The 18,307-nt window shown below is 41.3% G+C and overlaps 3 protein-coding genes across 6 annotated transcripts in view; all 3 read right to left on the reverse strand.

Annotated features, from left to right (window-relative positions):
• The window catches only part of LOC311065416 (protocadherin alpha-C2-like), a gene marked incomplete at its 5' end in the record, with an annotated part of 173,695 nt that overhangs the window by 65,803 nt on the left and 89,585 nt on the right, over nt 1-18,307 (reverse strand). The gene's annotated exons all lie outside the window — the stretch shown is intronic.
• Nucleotides 653-3,061, reverse strand: LOC311033425 (protocadherin alpha-8-like; the record flags this gene model as incomplete). Its single annotated transcript, XM_084040936.1, has 1 exon — nt 653-3,061. The coding sequence occupies one exon, from the start codon at nt 3,059-3,061 to the stop codon at nt 653-655; it is 2,409 nt and encodes an 802-aa protein (XP_083897062.1).
• LOC311033426 (protocadherin alpha-3-like) lies at nt 3,481-17,541 on the reverse strand (the record flags this gene model as incomplete). The annotated part of the gene is made up of 6 exons (XM_084040937.1): nt 3,481-3,495; nt 4,412-5,069; nt 6,222-6,351; nt 6,589-6,685; nt 11,734-12,540; nt 15,970-17,541. 6 exons carry the CDS (start codon nt 17,539-17,541, stop codon nt 3,481-3,483), a joined length of 3,279 nt encoding a protein of 1,092 aa, XP_083897063.1.

Below are 18,307 nucleotides of genomic sequence, written 5' to 3' on the forward strand. Positions count from 1 at the left end.
GACTTCCTGTATTATATTTAAATACATGTAAATGTATAATTGCATAATTTGTTATTATAATTTGGAAAATCATGTAGTGTTGTCTTGCAAATCTCAGTGTACTACATAGTAACAATACTTCCTATGATATGTTCTAATACAGATACAAAATATTGATTGAACAAAAGCCATAGTATTGATTATCCTATCAAGTCTTTTACCTGACAAATTGACTGATATGTTACATGCAACTTTAACAATATGTCAGAAAGTCTGTTGATTCTGTTTAATCTGCTCTTTTTCACACTTCTTTTAAGATAAAATCTTTTTAAATCAATTATATAATTTGAATTAAATATGTGATACCATAAAGGACTGGTATTAGGCCAAAAGGTTGATGCCAAAACCATTCAAATGCATAGGCTTCTTATTTGCACACTTCGCCCAAATCTCAGTGTTCCTTTAACTTGTGATTTTCTGTGCAAAATGAATTAAATCACAACACTTCATGAGCACAACATAAACAGGAATAATGCTCTGAGATAGTCAATTAAAATGTCAATATCCAATTTTAAAGGTGCAGTTTGAGAGCAGCCATAACATCCAATTCCATCTACGTATATTGTATAGACGAAACCTATGAAACCAAAAACATATATAGTTATTATTAGGCCTAACTTTCACGTTCGGCCACTTCTCTTACCTTTTCTTTGTTGGGTAAAGTCTGAGTCCGGTTATAAGTATCCTCACTGTTAATACTGATCAGTTCTGCATCTACAGGTGGAAAGGGCGCAGGGAAAACCACTACGTCACTCTTCAGTGTGTCTGAGCTGAAACACACGTCATACTGCTGAGTAGATTTCGAGTAAGACCAGCTCCCGTCAGGATGGGTGGTGATCATTGGGGCGCCATACCGACTGAAATTGTCGTCTGTCCTGTGACATTTCACAGCTATTAAACTGAAGAGGCTCAGTAGAAAGATCACAGACACAGACACAATGGCAATCAGTAAATAAAGATTTAAATCTGAAAAATTCTCATCCTTCGTTGGAATATGTCTATAGGGTGTCTGCATGTCTCCTGTATTTTCAACCACCACAACATCAATAGACACAGTGGCTGACAGGGAAGGTTCTCCATTATCAGAAACTGACACCACCAAAGGATGGGATTTCAGGTCATTGTCACTCATTCGCCTCTTAGTCCTGATTTCTCCACTGCTGGTTCCAATTCGGAAAAGGTTATTTCCCTTTGGCTCAGTGATGTGATAAGAAAGCAACGCGTTATAGCCAGAGTCTGCATCTACAGCTCTGATCTTGGCCACAAAGTATCCAGCTTCAGCAGAATATGGAATGTTCTCACTGTTAACGGAGCCGTGTTCAGAATAGGGTGAGAGAATCCCTGGGCTGTTGTCATTTTCATCCAGGATAAAAACATTCACAGTGACGTTGCTACTTAGGGGAGGAATACCAGAATCAGTTGCCAGAACATAAAATGTAAATGTTTTCACTTCTTCGTAGTTGAAAGATTGGAGACTGACTATTTCTCCACTGGCAGAGTTAATGTTGACAATTGATGAAATCGGAATATTTCTTGGGTAACTCTCTTGCAATGTGTAAAACAAAATTGCGTTTCTATCTGAATCATGATCAAATGCATTTACTGTATAAATAACAGTACCAATTGGACTGTTTTCCTTGACGTAAGCATTAACCACAGGCTCTGAAAAATGAGGCGGGTTGTCGTTCACATCCGCTATGTTTACAGAAATAACGCTAGTGCTGGAGAGAGAAGGAGACCCTTCATCACTAGCTATGATGGTGACATTATACTCAGCGACACTCTCTCTGTCCAGCGGTCCGTCTACTACTAATGAATAATCGTTTTTGTAGTTCAACGTTAATTTAAAAGGAACTTGTCCTATAAGTTTACAGCTGGTGAGACCGTGTTGTCCTCCGTCTGCATCGCTCACTCTGACTAAGGCTACAATTGTTCCTAACTCCGCATCTTCTTTCACGGGGGTCACGAGTGACGTCACTGATATTTTGGGCACATTGTCGTTTATGTCGATAACTTCTATTAGTAATTTAGCGTGTGCACTACGGGGCAAATGGGCTTGGTCCATTGCCTGAACCCTAACTTCATAAGCAGGTGTGTTCTCATAATCTAAACTACCCTTAACAGTAATTTCTCCAGTTTCTGAGTTCATAGCAAATATATCTGATGGGTCGTTGTTCCCCCGTTTGATAAAGGAATAGACGAGCTTACTGTTCATACCTTCGTCTAAATCCGTCGCATTTAGCTTTACTACCACTGTCCCTGCAGCAGCATTTTCACTAACACGCACTTTATATAGTGGTTTACTGAAAGTAGGAGAATTATCATTTACATCCATTACATTCACTATTATCTGCAATGTCCCTGATCTTGGAGGCTTACCTCCATCTACAGCGGTCAGAATGAGGTTAATGATAGGCTGTTTTTCTCGGTCTAAAACCTTCTGCAACATTAACTCTGCAGACACACTGTGGTCTCCTCCGCTCTGTACGTCAAGGGAGAAATGTTCATTGGGACTCAGCTTGTAGCTCTTTACCGAGTTGCTGCCTGTGTCTGTGTCAACTGCTATTGGAAGTAGATATTGCTCTCCAGGTAATAGTGATTCAGAAATATTTAACACATAAGACAGGTCAATAAATGCAGGGGAGTTATCGTTTACGTCCAAAATATTCAGCTCAATGCGATTTACATTAATTGGATTGTTTAATACCGCCTGTATTTCCAGAGAGCATTTAATCATGTTCGGACAAAGCTCGTCTCTGTCTATCCTCTCGTTAACAAAGAGGTTTCCTGTCCGTAAATTCACATCAAAGTATTGCTTACTGTACTCCGACTCAATTCGGAGATCCCGTGACTCCAGTTCCTGTACATTGAGATTTAAATCCTTAGCGAGATTCCCCACTACCGTGCCTTTGTTCACCTCCTCAGAAATTGAATAAGATATTTGAGCCGCAGACCAGTCACAAAGACAAAACAAAGCAGCGATTTGAATCCAGACAAATCCATTTTGCTCTCGAAACCCCATCATCATCATCCAAACAAAAGCCGTGATTGCAACGAATCATTTACTTCCAAGTATTGTTGATCCGTCATGTAAAAAAGTATATCCTGTAATGATGCCACCTTTCTTGCAATGAGCATCCCAGTGTCTGCTATCAAAGCTAATGGCCACCGTCGTCATCAGGGAGGAGGTTCAAATGTTAGCACTCATTGTGTGGTCTCCAGCGACACCGTATGGCACTCGATGTAGTTGCTATTAGTTTGTGTGTGATAGCTACACCTTTTTGAAATATTATGCAAAATGAACTTCTTTATCTACACAACGCAACCTGTGAAATGAAACAAATATAAAGGATACTTAACTAATAAATGAATAGACAAATACTTGCTAAGCCTGTGAGTCTTTCTTTGAAAGAAGAAACAGCAGCGAGTTTCACCACAGAATCAACCACAAGGTGGCTGTGTACAATTCAGCACCACGGAGAGCGCTGTACAGACGCCTGAAACGATACAACCTGATAGCCAAAGAAATCCTCATGAACAATATAATAACTGAAAGACACCACAACATCACTTTAGACCAAATAAATACCTGTTTAACTTGTTTTGCGAGTGCGTGTGACAAATATATATATATATATATATATATATATATATATATATATATATATAAATATAAAATGAATTTAAAGGTGTGAAAACAAAACATTTTTTTGTTTTGTTAAAAATGTAACGCTTTACATTCTGATCCATGATTCCATAATTGCATAGTATATAGTGTGATTGTTCAGTAACATCGTTTCCCCTTCCCTCCTGCTCTTTAATCAACATAACTTTTATTTCCATGTGGGTCACCAATTTCATCTAATCAGGAGAGAAAACCCATTCATCATCTTCAATTTGTGTTCCAATTTAAATTTTGTACACAAAAATGTTTAATCACTTCCAATTTCACTTGTGTATGTATGATTTTTCTCCCCTGATTGACATTAGTATCCCGACCTTCTGTTTAGAAAAGAGCTCGAGATGTAATTGTAGTGTAATTTAGTGTTATCTGAACAAACACTACAATTACTATGGGAATATAAAGCTATTAAATAATATCACTTACACCCCCTTGTATTATTGTATACCGCAATGATGTGTAATATAAACTAAAGACTATATGGACAAAAAAAAGAAAGGAAAAAAAGAACATGTATGCTCCAAGATAAATAATACAAATTAAAACATCTAGATCCAATTATACAGTTTAAGGGTGAATGTGGTAGCCCACCTATTATTGTGTAAGTACTGTGCCAAAAGATGAATACTTAAAATCCATACCATACACAATCCTATCTAGCGAAGATACATGCGTTGCTGCGTTTCTTACCTTCTCTTTGTTGGGTAAAGTTTGAGTCCGGCTAAAAGTATCCTCACTGTTAATACTGATCAGTTCTGCGTCTACAGGTGGAAAGGGCGCAGGGAAAACCACTACGTCACTCTTCAGTGTGTCTGAGCTGAAACACACGTCATACTGCTGAGTAGATTTAGAGTAAGACCAGCTCCCATCAGGATGGGTGGTGATCATTGGAGCACCATACCTACTGAAATGGTCGTCTGTCCTGTGACATTTCACAACTATTAAACTGATGAGGCTCAGTAGAAAGATCACAGACACAGATGCAATGGCGATCAATAAATACAGGTTTAAATCAGAAAAGTTGTCGTCCTTTGGTGGGATGTGTCGGTATGGTGTCTGAATGTCTCCTGTGTTTTCAACCACCACTACATCAATAGACACAGTAGCTGACAGGGAGGGTTCTCCGTTATCAGAAACCAACACCACCAATGGGTGAGTTTTCAGGTCATTGTCACTCATCTGCCTCTTAGTCCTGATTTCTCCGGTACTGGTTCCGATTCGAAAAATGTTATTTCCCTTCGGCTCAGTGATGTGATAACTAAGCAGTGCATTGTAGCCAGAGTCTGCGTCTACAGCTCTGATCTTGGCCACAAAGTATCCAGCTTCAGCAGAATAAGGAATGTTCTCACTGTTAACGGAGCCGTGTTCAGAATATGGTGAGAGAATTCCTGGGCTGTTGTCATTTTCATCCAGGATAAAAACATTCACAGTGACGTTGCTACTTAGCGGAGGAACACCAGAATCAGTTGCCAGGACATAAAATTTAAATGTTTTCACTTCCTCGTAGTTGAAAGATTGGAGACAGACTATTTCTCCACTCTCAGAGTTAATGTTTACAACTGATGAAATTGGAATATTTCTTGGGTAAGTCTCTTGCAATGTGTAAAACAAAATCGCGTTTCCATCTGAATCAAGATCAAATGCATTTACTGTGTAAATAACAGTACCGATAGGACTGTTTTCTTTCACATAAGCATTAATCACAGGCTTTGAAAAACGAGGTGGGTTGTCATTGACATCTGCTACATTTACAGTAATAACGCTTGTGGTGGAGAGAGAAGGAGACCCTTCATCCGTAGCTATGATGGTGACATTATACTCAGAGGCAGTTTCCCTGTCCAGTGGTCCATCTACTACTAATGAATAATCATTTTTGTAGTTTAAGGATAGTTTAAATGGAACTTGTCCCATAAGTTTACAGCTGGTGAGGCCGTTTTGTCCTCCGTCTGCATCGCTCACTGTGACCAAAGCTACAATTGTTCCCAACTCAGCATCTTCTTTCACTGGGGTCATGAGTGATGTCACTGATATTTCGGGTGCATTATCGTTGATGTCAATAACTTCTATTAGTAGTTTAGCGTGTGCACTACGAGGCAAATGGGCTTGGTCCATTGCCTGAACCCTTACTTCATAAGCAGGCGTGTTTTCATAATCTAAAGTACCCTTAACAGTAATTTCTCCAGTTTCTGAGTTCATAGCAAATATATCTGATGGATCGTTGTTCCCCCGTTTGATAAAGGAATAGATGAGCTTACTATTCATACCTTCGTCTAAATCCGTCGCATTTAGCTTTATTACCACTGTCCCTGCAGCAGCATTTTCACTGACACGCACTTTATATAGTGGTTTACTGAAAGTAGGAGGATTATCATTTACATCCATTACATTCACTATTATCTGCAATGTCCCTGATCTTGGAGGTTTACCTCCATCTACAGCGGTCAGAATGAGGTTAACGATAGGCTGTTTTTCTCGGTCTAAAGATTTCAGCAACACTAACTCAGCGGACACACTGTGGTCTCCACCGCTCTGCACGTCAAGGGAGAAATGTTCATTGGGACTCAGCTTGTAGCTCTTTACCGAGTTACTGCCTGTGTCTGTGTCGACTGCTATTGGAAGTAGATATCGCTCTCCGGGTGACAGTGATTCAGAAATATTTAACACATAAGAATGCTCAATGAATGCAGGGGAGTTATCGTTTATATCCAAAACATTCAGCTCAATGCGATTTACATTCATTGGGTTGCTTAATACGGCCTGTATTTTCAGAGAGCATTTAATCATGTTCGGACAAAGCTTGTCTCGGTCTATCCTCTCGTTAACAAAGAGGTTTCCTGTTCTTAAATTCACATCAAAATATTTCTTACTGTACTCCGACACAATTCGGAGATCCCGTGACTCCAGTTCCTGTACATTGAGATTTAAATCCTTAGCGAGATTCCCCACTACCGTGCCTTTGTTCACCTCCTCAGAAATAGAAAAAGATATTTGAGCCGCAGACCAGTCACAAAGACAAAACAAAGCAGCGATTTGAATCCAGAGATATCCATTTTGCTCTCGAAACCCCATCATCATCCGAACAAAAAGCTGTAATCGCAAACAATCATTTAATTCCTAAAGTAGTTGACTGGTCCCATAGAGAAATATATCGCGTAAAATGTCCAACCCTTTTCACAGAAGCATCAGCATCGGAGTGTGTCTGTTATCAAGCTCATGCCTATGACGACGTTTTCAGGGAGGAGTTTTGGAGATGTGAGAACTCGTTTTGTGGTCTCCAGCGACACCATAAGGTAATCAATATACTTATTAATTTGGAAACTAGCTAAACCTTTTTTGAAATACTATGCCAAACTAACAATAATAATAATACATAAATGCACCACTGTATCTACAATACATAATCACCATAAATAAAACTAATATAGTGGATACCTAATTATAATAATAAAATAACAGAACAAAAATAATATAAAATACATAAAAAATAAACACACACACACACACACACACACACACACACACACACACACACACACACACACACACACACACACACACACACACACACACACACACACACACACACACACACACACACACACACACATATGACAGAAGACACTGCAGCGAGTATCACCACAGATTTCAGCACCATGGACAGAGCCGCGTCAAACTTCCGCAAGCTTAAACTATTCAGCACCATGGACAGAGATTCCTTCGTACAGACAGCTGAAACTCTGTCAATGTGAACATCTTTCCACTCAAACAGAGAGCGTCTCCTTCCCAAACCCCAATGGTTCTAATCAGCCCCCCGCCCACAGGAGTGGCCCAATTCACTCACAACTTGCTACAAAAATCGCTCATGAAAAACTATATAATCTACTACATTCCATTTTCCACCTTCACATCTCTCTCCTTCTCTAATAATCAAAAAGTGCTATATATTTCATCTCGCACTTTACTTCCGGATGGTTCGTTTTGCACCTTCTTTTGCCACATCGGTCACGGGAAAGAAATAAGCGCTGCCGTGGTCTATGGAAACGAGCCCAAAAGTGCACCCAAATAAGCCCAAAATCGCTTATACAAACAGTCAGACCTGGCAACGCAGCCTACGCCAATCATGTGTGAGAGATCTACAAGCTATGGGACAGTGACGCCACCGTATCTTAGCAACAACGACAGCGCTCACTCTCATTGGTCGTGTCATGCCAGGAGCAGTCTCCAGACAATGGCATGGCAGAGAGCTTGCTGTAGCCATCACATTCAGTCGCACTGCGCAGCAACGACGGACAGGGAGCTGTGATAGTGGCATGTAGCTAACGCTAACGTGGTTGTCATGCCTGCAGCGGCTGTGCAATCACTTTGTCAACAATGCACGTTCGTGCGGTAACTGTTATTATTGCTGCTCCGTCAGTCCATTGTAGATGGTGTATGTTGTCTGTGTCTTCTGGTGTAGCTCCACAGCAAGTAACTAACGTAATGGCAGGACCGCCCCGTGCAACGCACGTTTAGGCTGCATTATGGTCATGTAGTAATTTCAGATCATTTCGGTCCGATTAGGGCAGTGGCTACCCCCCCCCCCCCCCCCTTAATCATATTTGAACTGGGGACCCCCCCAATTTTGTTTGACTCCGTTCCACAAGTCAATATTGTGAAAATGGCAGATCTACAAGCTCACAACGCCTCACGTTGAGAGGCGTTGTAAGCTTGTAGATCGGCTATTTTCAACATGTTTGCCTCTCTCTTAAATTATTTGACACTGTGGCCAATGTTTTATAGTATAGTTTGTTGACTACTTTTGTTGCAGTAATGGTCTTTTCCTTTACTTTAGCTTATTTATTGTCTCCGCCAGGCCGAAAGGCATGGCGCAAGACCTGTCCGTCCGTCTGTGATAGCTAATCTCTCACATCGTTGACTTGATCGCAGCGAAACTGTGCACACACACTCCCTGGATGCCAATTCACAACCTCTGCCCTATTTCTTTCACATGGCCCTGTTACAGTGCCACCAGGAGGCCGCTTTTTGCTAAACACCTTTTCTCACAGTACTCCTACATATTTTGCCCAAACATCACGCAAATCGGTACACAGTATCTCCACAGTCATTAAAAAAAAGCCCTTTCAGATTTTTCATATTCCATCCTGATTGGCTAAAATGGCTTCCAAAGTCTGCAGGACTGCTCCGTTTGGACCAAAATGCCTCACATTATGAACACAGCATGCACTTTCCGTGCAACTTTGCACCCACATTCCCACTATGCCGACGAAGAAATTCCACTTGAGATTTCTCTAATCAGCCTCATGGTGGCGCTATAACAGCCCGATGTGGAGAGTCAGTGAGAGCTGGATAAACGAGGTAAAATGTGTCAAAAGGAGTCTGTACGGCTGTCGATAAATGAACACATGACGTCGGTGGGAGAGGAGATATTGTGTCTTTTGGACAAACAGCAGCGTGGTGCTGATGTTTGTTGTGTGAAGCAGCCTAATGTCAGAGTGTTTGTGTTGGAGCGTCTCAGTGCGGCTGCAGAGTTCATGTGCAACCTCTTCCAGAGAGAGACAGAGACACTAGAAACTCTGCTGGAGACAAAAAAAACACTGCTGGGCATTGACTTTCATATGGACATTGATCTACACACTGCAGGTATATCTGCTACACACACAACATCAAACTACACACTACAGGTATGATGCAGCGTTTGCATTCCAGCCTGCATGCCAGCGTAGTTCCCATATGGTTTCAAGGTGGGCTAAACCATATGGACCCCATGTCAGCAATGTCAGCGGCATCCACTTCAGTCCCAACTGCGATGCCCATGCAGGCTATAAGTAGCTTCTACCTGGCCCTTAGGTGGGCCCCAACTAGCCATGTTTATGTGGCACCAAGGCTGGTCCTAACTGGGTTTGCCCATGCAGGCTTTAACTGGGTTCTACCTGGGCCCTAGGTGTACCCTAACCAACCAGAGTGCAGTGCCCATCGCTCCAATTGTTGTGACGTCAGGGCTCTCAATACTGCACATTGGTGGAGGAGGAGGGGCCGCAGGGCGACCGCACACATCGCTGAACCAATGGTAGCCCACAGATGTTTCCTCTGGGGATTTACAATCTGCCCCTCTATGCCACATATCATCCGCACTACAGGGTCTTCACTGACCGAGCCACGGCCCCACTGGCCCTCAGGACGCTACGCCACTTACATGAGCTGCCAAGTGGCCGCGGGCGCTACGTGGGCGTGGCCGCGGGCTAGACGCGAGCCCCCGCGTAGCGGGGGCGAGCTTCTAGTATTTACAACTAGAAAAAGTGCTCCTCGGAGCACAGGTCTCCGCCAGGTCAGGTAGGTTATTGTGGCCTCCTGGTGGCGCTATAATAGGCCAATGTGAAAAGGGTTGCATTTCTTCTTAGGCCTTTCAATGGGATGACACTGCATTCATGATTTGAGGCATTTTGTTCCAAAAATGTGTTTTGCTAAATTAGACCTGCTGGTGGCGCTATAAAGGCCAATGTGAATGTGAAAAGGGGGGCATTTCTTCCTCGGCCTAGTGGGAATCTGCATGCAAACTTTCACGGAAATTGCACACTGCATTCATGTTTTGAGGCATTTTGTTTAAAACTGACCAATCCTGCAAACTTTGGAAGCCACTGTAAGCCAAATAGGATGGAATATGAAATATCGGACAGATCCATCAGAATCACATGACTATGGAGATGCAGTGTACCAATTTGCGTGTTTTTTGGACATAATCTGAAGGAATAATCTCCAAAAATGTATTTTACATAAATCGGCCTCCTGGTGGCGCTGTAAAAAGCAGATGTGAAAAATGCAGTCCAATGTTTTTCCTTGGCCTCTAGGGAGTGTGCGTGCAAAGTTTCACGCAGATCGGTGCAGTTATAGTTAAAAATGCAAATCGTCCAGTTATAGCGCCACCATGAGGCTGATTTGAAAATGTTCAAGTGGCATTTCTTCCTCGGCCTAGTGGGAATGTGCGTGTGCAATTTCATGGAAATGGCAAGCTGCGTTCATGATTGGAGGCAGTTTGTTCAAAACGGACCAATCCTGCAAACTTTGGAAGCCAACCTTAGCCAATGAGGATGCAATATGGGAAATCGGACAGATCCGGGTTGATCACATGACTATAGAGATACTGTGTACCGATTTTCATGACGTTTGGTTAAAAGCTGTAGGTGTAATGAGAAAAAATGGGTTTTGCACAAATCGGCCTCCTGGTGGCACTATAACAGGCCCATGTGAAAAATGTGGGGCAGAGGTTCTGAATTGGCATCCAGGGAGTGGGTGTGCACAGTTTCGCAGCGACCGGGCCAACGGTGCCGGAGATTAGCTGTTAACACACAGACAGGACACACACACACACACACACACGGACGGACGGACGGACGGAGGGTAAAACATACTCTCTCGCCATGCCTTTCGGCCTGGCGGAGACAACTAGAAGACACATTAAAACCGAAATATGTACCCTGCTTGTTGACTATTCCTGCAACCTATTATGTTTAAATACATTTAAACTTATTGTAAAAAAAAAAAAGATAGATTGAACAGAAGCAGTAGTTTTGATTGTCATATTATGTGTATCATATGACAAATTGGCTGCTATGTTACACATGCAACTTTAATAATAAGTTAGCAAGTATGTCTGGTGATTCTGTTTAATCTGCTCTTTTTTCCAAATTTCTTAGAAGAAAAAATCCTGTTAAAACGATTATATAATTTGCATTAAAGTTGTGAGAGCTTTAGGAAATTATGTTAATGCCAAAACAAAACCAGTTAAATGCATGGGCTTCGTATTTGCAGTCCCACTTTGCCCAAATAAAATGGCTCAGTGTTCCTATAACTTAGGATTCTCTGCTCTGAGATATCAATTCAAAAAAGGTGCAGTTTGAGAGCAGCATGCCAAACTATAGCATCCAATTCCATCTACCGAACAAACATACACGTAGCCTATGAAAAAACTAATAATATTAGTAGGCCTAATTTCCAGGTGCGGCCGCGTATCTTACCTTCTCTTTGTTGGGTAAAGTTTGAGTCCGGCTAAACGTATCATCACTGTTAATACTGATCAGTTCTGCATCTACAGGTGGAAAGGGCGCAGGGAAAACCACTACGTCACTCTTCAGTGTGTCTGAGCTGAAACACACGTCATACTGCTGAGTAGATTTAGAGTAAGACCAGCTCCCGTCAGGATGGGTGGTGATCATTGGGGCGCCATACCGACTGAAATTGTCGTCTGTCCTGTGACATTTCACAGCTATTAAACTGATGAGGCTCAGTAGAAAGATCACAGACACAGACACAATGGCGATCAGTAAATACAGGTTTAAATCAGAAAAGTTCTCATCCTTTGCTGGAATAAGTCGGTATGGTGTCTGAATGTCTCCTGTATTTTCAACCACTACTACATCAATAGACACAGTAGCTGAAAGGGAGGGTTCTCCGTTATCAGAAACTAACACCACTAACGGGTGAGTTTTCAGGTCATTGTCACTCATTCTCCTCTTAGTCCTGATTTCCCCGGTGCTGGTTCCAATTCGAAAGAGGTTGTTTCCCTTTGGCTCAGTGATGTGATAAGACAGCAGAGCATTGTAGCTAGAATCTGCATCTACAGCTCTGATCTTGGCCACAAAGTATCCAGCCTCAGCAGAATACGGAATGTTCTCACTGTTAACCGAGCCGTGTTCAGAATAGGGCGAGAGAATCCCCGGACTGTTGTCATTTTCATCCAGGATAAAAACGTTCACAGTCACGTTGCCGCTGAGGGGGGGGACACCAGAGTCTGTGGCCTTAACTTTAAACTGGAACATTTTCAGCTCCTCATAATTAAATGATTGCAGGGCAACAATATCACCTGTCTCTGAGTTAATGTTTACCATTGTAGACAAAGGGTTACTACTTTCTAAAATCAAATAGGTCAGCTCTGCATTTTGTTTGACGTCAGCGTCAACTGCTGATACTGTTTTAATAATCGCTCCTACTGGGCTATTTTCTTTAACATACACATTTATAGCTCTTTCTGAGAAATGTGGTGAGTTATCATTAACATCAGAAACGTCTATGGTGATAAAAGTGGTGCTGGAGAGAGGCGGGGCCCCTTCATCTGTAGCAACAACAGTGACATTATACTGAGAAACACTCTCTCTGTCTAAGGGTGCATTCGTTATCAAAGAATAGTAGTTTTTATAGTTTGTTTCCAGTTGAAAGGGGACATTATTCTGGACACTACAATGAACTACCCCATTCTTTCCTCCATCTTTATCAAGGACTGACACAAGTGCAATAGCAGTACCCACTTCTGCGTTTTCCTGTACTGTGGTCAGTAGTGACGTCACAGCAATCTCAGGGGCATTGTCATTGACATCCAACACTTCTAACAACACTTTACAATGGGCAGATAACGGGGGCTGGCCCTTGTCATTTGCTTCTATGCGGATCTCAAAAGCTGAGTTTTCTTCAAAATCAATATTACCCTTAACAATAATCGATCCCGTATTGGGGTCAAGGTAAAATACCTGTAATATATGATCCTGTCCCTTACTTCGAAGAGCATAAACGATCTCACCGTTTGTGCCCTCGTCTGAATCGGTTGCATTAAAGGTAATCACTGTCGTTCCTATTGGTATGTTTTCCGTTATTTTAGTTTTATATAACGGGGAGCTAAAAATCGGAGAATTATCATTTGTATCCAAAACGTGAACAATGAGTTGTGATGTACCGGACCTCGGTGGATTCCCCCCATCTAATGCTGTCAAAGTGAGATGAATAATAGACTGTTTTTCTCTATCTAACGTTTTCTGTAAAACCAATTCAGCAGAAACGACATCTCCTCCTTTTATCGTAGCTAAAGTAAAATATTCATTTGGTGTCAATTTGAAAGCGCTCACCATATTCTTCCCAACATCTGCATCGACTACCTCAGACAAAGCAAATTTTGTTCCAGGCAAAGTGTTCTCTGCTATGTCTATAGTTTGGGATTTTTCCATAAATACCGGGTCATTATCATTTATATCAACAATATGTATCTCTAGACGGTAAAGCTTCAATGGATTGTTTATTACAGCTTCTACACCGACTGTGCATTTTGGTGATTTAGCGCAAAGCTCCTCTCTGTCTATTCTCTCATTGACGTATAGAACACCAGTCTTTAAATTTACATCGAAATATTTTTTCTTAGATCCAGCAACAATCTGAAACATACGCGACTCCAAATCCTGTACATTGAGGTTTAGGTCCTTGGCGATATTTCCAACAGAAGTCCCCGGGTTTACCTCCTCAGAGACGGAATATGAGAGCTGCCCGGTCACCGTTCCCCAGTAACAATCCAGGAGCAGAAGCACCACATATGTCACAATAGAGCTTCGTTTACTCCGGAAAGTCATAGTTCTAATTCTACAGGATGTGAGGCAATCATAGATCCAAATGTGACCGATTTCGTCAAATAATCAAAATACAGTAAGACATATACGATAAGAAATGTTGTACAAATAGAAAATAGATCCAGCTACTGTCCGTTGTCATTAAGTCTGGTTCTCTTTGTAACAAAGCCTCGAACCGCCCAGCATCTCTTTTGATCTGGGAGGAGCCTCGAGCCTCTGAACGGGAGATCTGCAGTAGGCTAACGGTCTACACTGTCCCCACGTGGAGATTTGAAAGAACTACATTAATGAATACAAATATACATGTTGCATCAACCAGACATTTTACAACTACATTTGCTATAGTTTAACATCGTCAGAAAAAGTATAAGATCTATAATTAGTTCAAACATAATGGCTTGATTATTAGGTGTGTTTAACTATGGACCAAATCAGACTATTTTCAGTCGCACAGTTTTCAACAGCAGCAGGCCTCGTTATAGCCTTTGAACTATAATTCCTACCTGTCACATGCACACGGGTTGCACATTGCTTATGAAATTGTACTGCCAATTTATTTTTTATCCCACCTTACCCAAAACCAATTCATCTGTGTACTGGTAGAGTTGTACAATCAACTTCCATGTAAATACAGTTGTGGTTGATACATTATTATATACATTTTTGCACACTTCTAAATTTGACAAATATAATAAAACCCGCAAATTTTTAAAAAAAAGTTACAGCAACTTAGTCTCCAGAGTCCTGACACTGACGAGTACAAATTCACGTATGTGTAGCTACACATGGGGTGAAGGTGGGGGGAGGAGGGGGGTTTAAAAGTACAACTCGAATTTTACTTTGTACCAAATCTTTTGTTATTTTGTTTGTTGTAATTCTTAGACAACATGACAAACTGAACATGATTTTAAATGTGAAAATGAGCAAACACGTTTCAGCACCACGGACAGCACAATATTCATCCTGAGGGGGAAACAGTGTATATCATGATGCTAGGCCTACTTAACCCACACATTACAAAATCCAAGCCTACAATACTTTGATGATTTGTAAAGCTCTTACCTTTTCTTTGTTCGGTAATGTTTGAGTCCTGTTATACGTGTCCCCTCCATTAATACTAATCAGTTCTGCATCTACAGGTGGAAAAGGTGCCGGAAACACCACTACGTCACTCTTCAGTGTGTCAGAGCTGAAACACACGTCATACTGCTGAGTAGATTTAGAGTATGACCAGCTACCGTCAGGATGGGTGGTGATCATTGGGGCACCATACCTGCTAAAACTGCTGTCTGTCCTGTGGCATTTGACAGCTATTAAACTGATGAGGCTCAGTAGGAATATCACTGACACAGATGCAATGGCGATCAGCAAATACAGGTTTAAATCCGAGAAGCTCTCCTCCTTCATTGGCAGATGTCTGAATGGAGTCTGAATGTCTGTATTTTCAACCACCACTACATCAATAGACACAGTAGCTGACAGGGAGGGTTCTCCATTATCAGAAACTAACACCACTAACGGGTACGTTTTCAGATCATTGTCACTCATCCGCCTCTTAGTCCTGATTTCTCCGGTGCTGGTTCCAATTCGAAAGAGGTTATTTCCCTTTGGCTCAGTGATGTGATAAGAAAGCAACGCATTGTAGCCAGAGTCTGCGTCTACAGCCCTGATCTTGGCCACAAAGTATCCAGCTTCAGCAGAATAAGGAATGCTCTCACTGTTAACAGAGCCATGTTCAGAATACGGCGCAAGGATCCCAGGATTGTTATCATTTTCATCCAGGATAAAAACATTCACAGTCACGTTGCTACTTAGCGGAGGAACACCAGAGTCTGTGGCCTGAACTTTAAACTGAAATGTTGTCACCTCTTCAAAATTAAAAGCCTGCAGACTGACTAAATCTCCTGTCTCCGAATTGATATTTACCATGGTTGCTAATGGAATGTTATTTTGCGAACTATTGATGACTGAGTATGTTACTTTTGCATTTTCATCTGCATCAGGGTCGCTTGCAGTTATCTTATATATTACGGCGCCAATGTGACCATTCTCTTTCACGTGAATATTAATCACTGGTTCTGAGAAATAAGGGGCGTTGTCATTGACATCAGAAACGTCAACTGTGATGAGACTGGTACTAGAGAGAGGCGGAGTCCCTTCATCAGTAGCCACAATAGTGACATTGTAGTTAGATGTAGTCTCCCTGTCGAGAGGTCCGTTCACTAATAACGAATAATAGTTTTTATAATTTGACTTAAGCTTAAATGGAGCTGTTCCAACAAGCTTACAATTTGTAAGACCATTTTTGCCTCCATCTTTATCAGTAACAGTCACTAAAGCAACAACTGTTTCAAGCTCAGCGTCCTCTTTAACGGGACTCATTAGTGATGTTATTGATATTTTTGGAACGTTATCATTTACGTCAATAACCTCGACTAGGACTTTACAATGAGAACTGCGAGACGGAGTGCCTTTGTCTTTTGCTTGAACGCGAATTTCATATGCACTGTTCAATTCGTAATCAACATTTCCCTTGATAGTAATAACTCCCATTCTTGCATCAATTGCGAAAACATTACTTGCATCCACACTTTCTCGTCCACTAAAAGAGTAGTCTATCTCACTGTTAATTCCTTCATCTACGTCAGTTGCATTTAGATGAATTACTGTGGTTCCCAGCGGGGAATTCTCATATACACGTGCCTTGTACAGAGGTTTACTGAACTGGGGGATATTATCATTTGCATCCAGGACATTTATACTAAGAGGTAATGTACCAGTTCTAACTGGTTTACCTCCATCCACTGCGGTTAGCGTTAGATAAATAGCAGGCTGTTTCTCTCGGTCTAAGGCTTTCTGCAACACTAACTCAGCAGATACACTCTGCTCTCCACCGCTCTGTACATCGAGGGTAAAATGTTCATTTGCACTGAGCTTGTAGGTCTTCAGTGTATTAATGCCAGCATCCGCATCAACAGCTACTGGTAAAGGATACCGCTCACCGGGAAAAGCTGCCTCCGATATATTAAGCATATGCATTTTCTCGAGAAACAAAGGCATGTTGTCATTAATGTCTAAAACATTAACTTCAATGCGATGGAGCTGCATAGGGCTGTTCAATATAGCCTCTATATTCAAAGAGCACTTCAGCGTATTTGAGCAAAGCTCCTCTCGGTCTATTCTCTCGTTTACAAACAGAGTGCCAGTTTTCAAATTGGCCTCAAAATATTTCTTACTGTACCCTGAAACAATCCGGAGATCTCTGGACTCTAGCTCTTCATTATTCATGTTCAAATCTTTGGCGAGATTCCCAACAACCGTCCCTTTGTCCACCTCCTCGGAGATGGAATAGGATATCTGGGCCGTAGACCATCGACAAAGACATAATAAAGAAAAATATAGAATCCCCAAATATTCCCGTTGTTCACGAACAGGCATACTTGAAGTAAAACAGGAATGAATATACGCTAAATGATCCTCTATATCCACCCAACATGGGGAAAATCCGTCCAAAAGGCTACTGTTTCCAAGTCTAACGCTGTTCACGACTACTTCATATGTGTCTCTCTTTTCACAATGCACAAGGGCTGATGACGCTTTCCTCTTTTTTTCATGAACGAAGGAGGGACTGAGATGAATTTATTCTGCGGTCTCCAGCGACGCCACGTGTTAATTTAATATATTGCTGTAGATACTGTACACCATAATTAGCTATGATTGTTGACGAAAAATGTCCCTAATAAAATACATTTACAAAATAGAAAACTGCTTAAAGAAATTTGAAGTTGAAAAAATATACCAAAGCGATTAAATATTCAAATATAGAGAATGATCAGCAAATTCAATAGTTCATGAACCTTTCTGTTCCAAATGAATTAACCTTTGGCAAATGATTATATTTAGACAAATTACTGGGAGGAAATGTATCACTGCAGGACAATAATCATGAAGCATGATACGCATTTTCATAAAGGTCCAATTCATGATTCATGTTCCGTTATTATTATTATTGAGGGGGGGGGGCGTCCTGCACCAAGGGCGGCGTTGAAATACTGATGAAGTTATTGGAAGTCATTGAAAGTTATTGGAAGTCATGGAAATGCTGTATAATGGTATAAAATAAATTAACTAAGGCTAGATATTACTACTATTTGTTATACAAAAAAGGAAAACATTTATTGGTCATTAATTTGTCTTGCACCTT

Source organism: Gymnoscopelus microlampas, assembly GCF_963454915.1.
Source record: "Gymnoscopelus microlampas genome assembly, chromosome: 18".
Classification (NCBI taxonomy): Eukaryota; Metazoa; Chordata; class Actinopteri; order Myctophiformes; family Myctophidae; genus Gymnoscopelus; species Gymnoscopelus microlampas.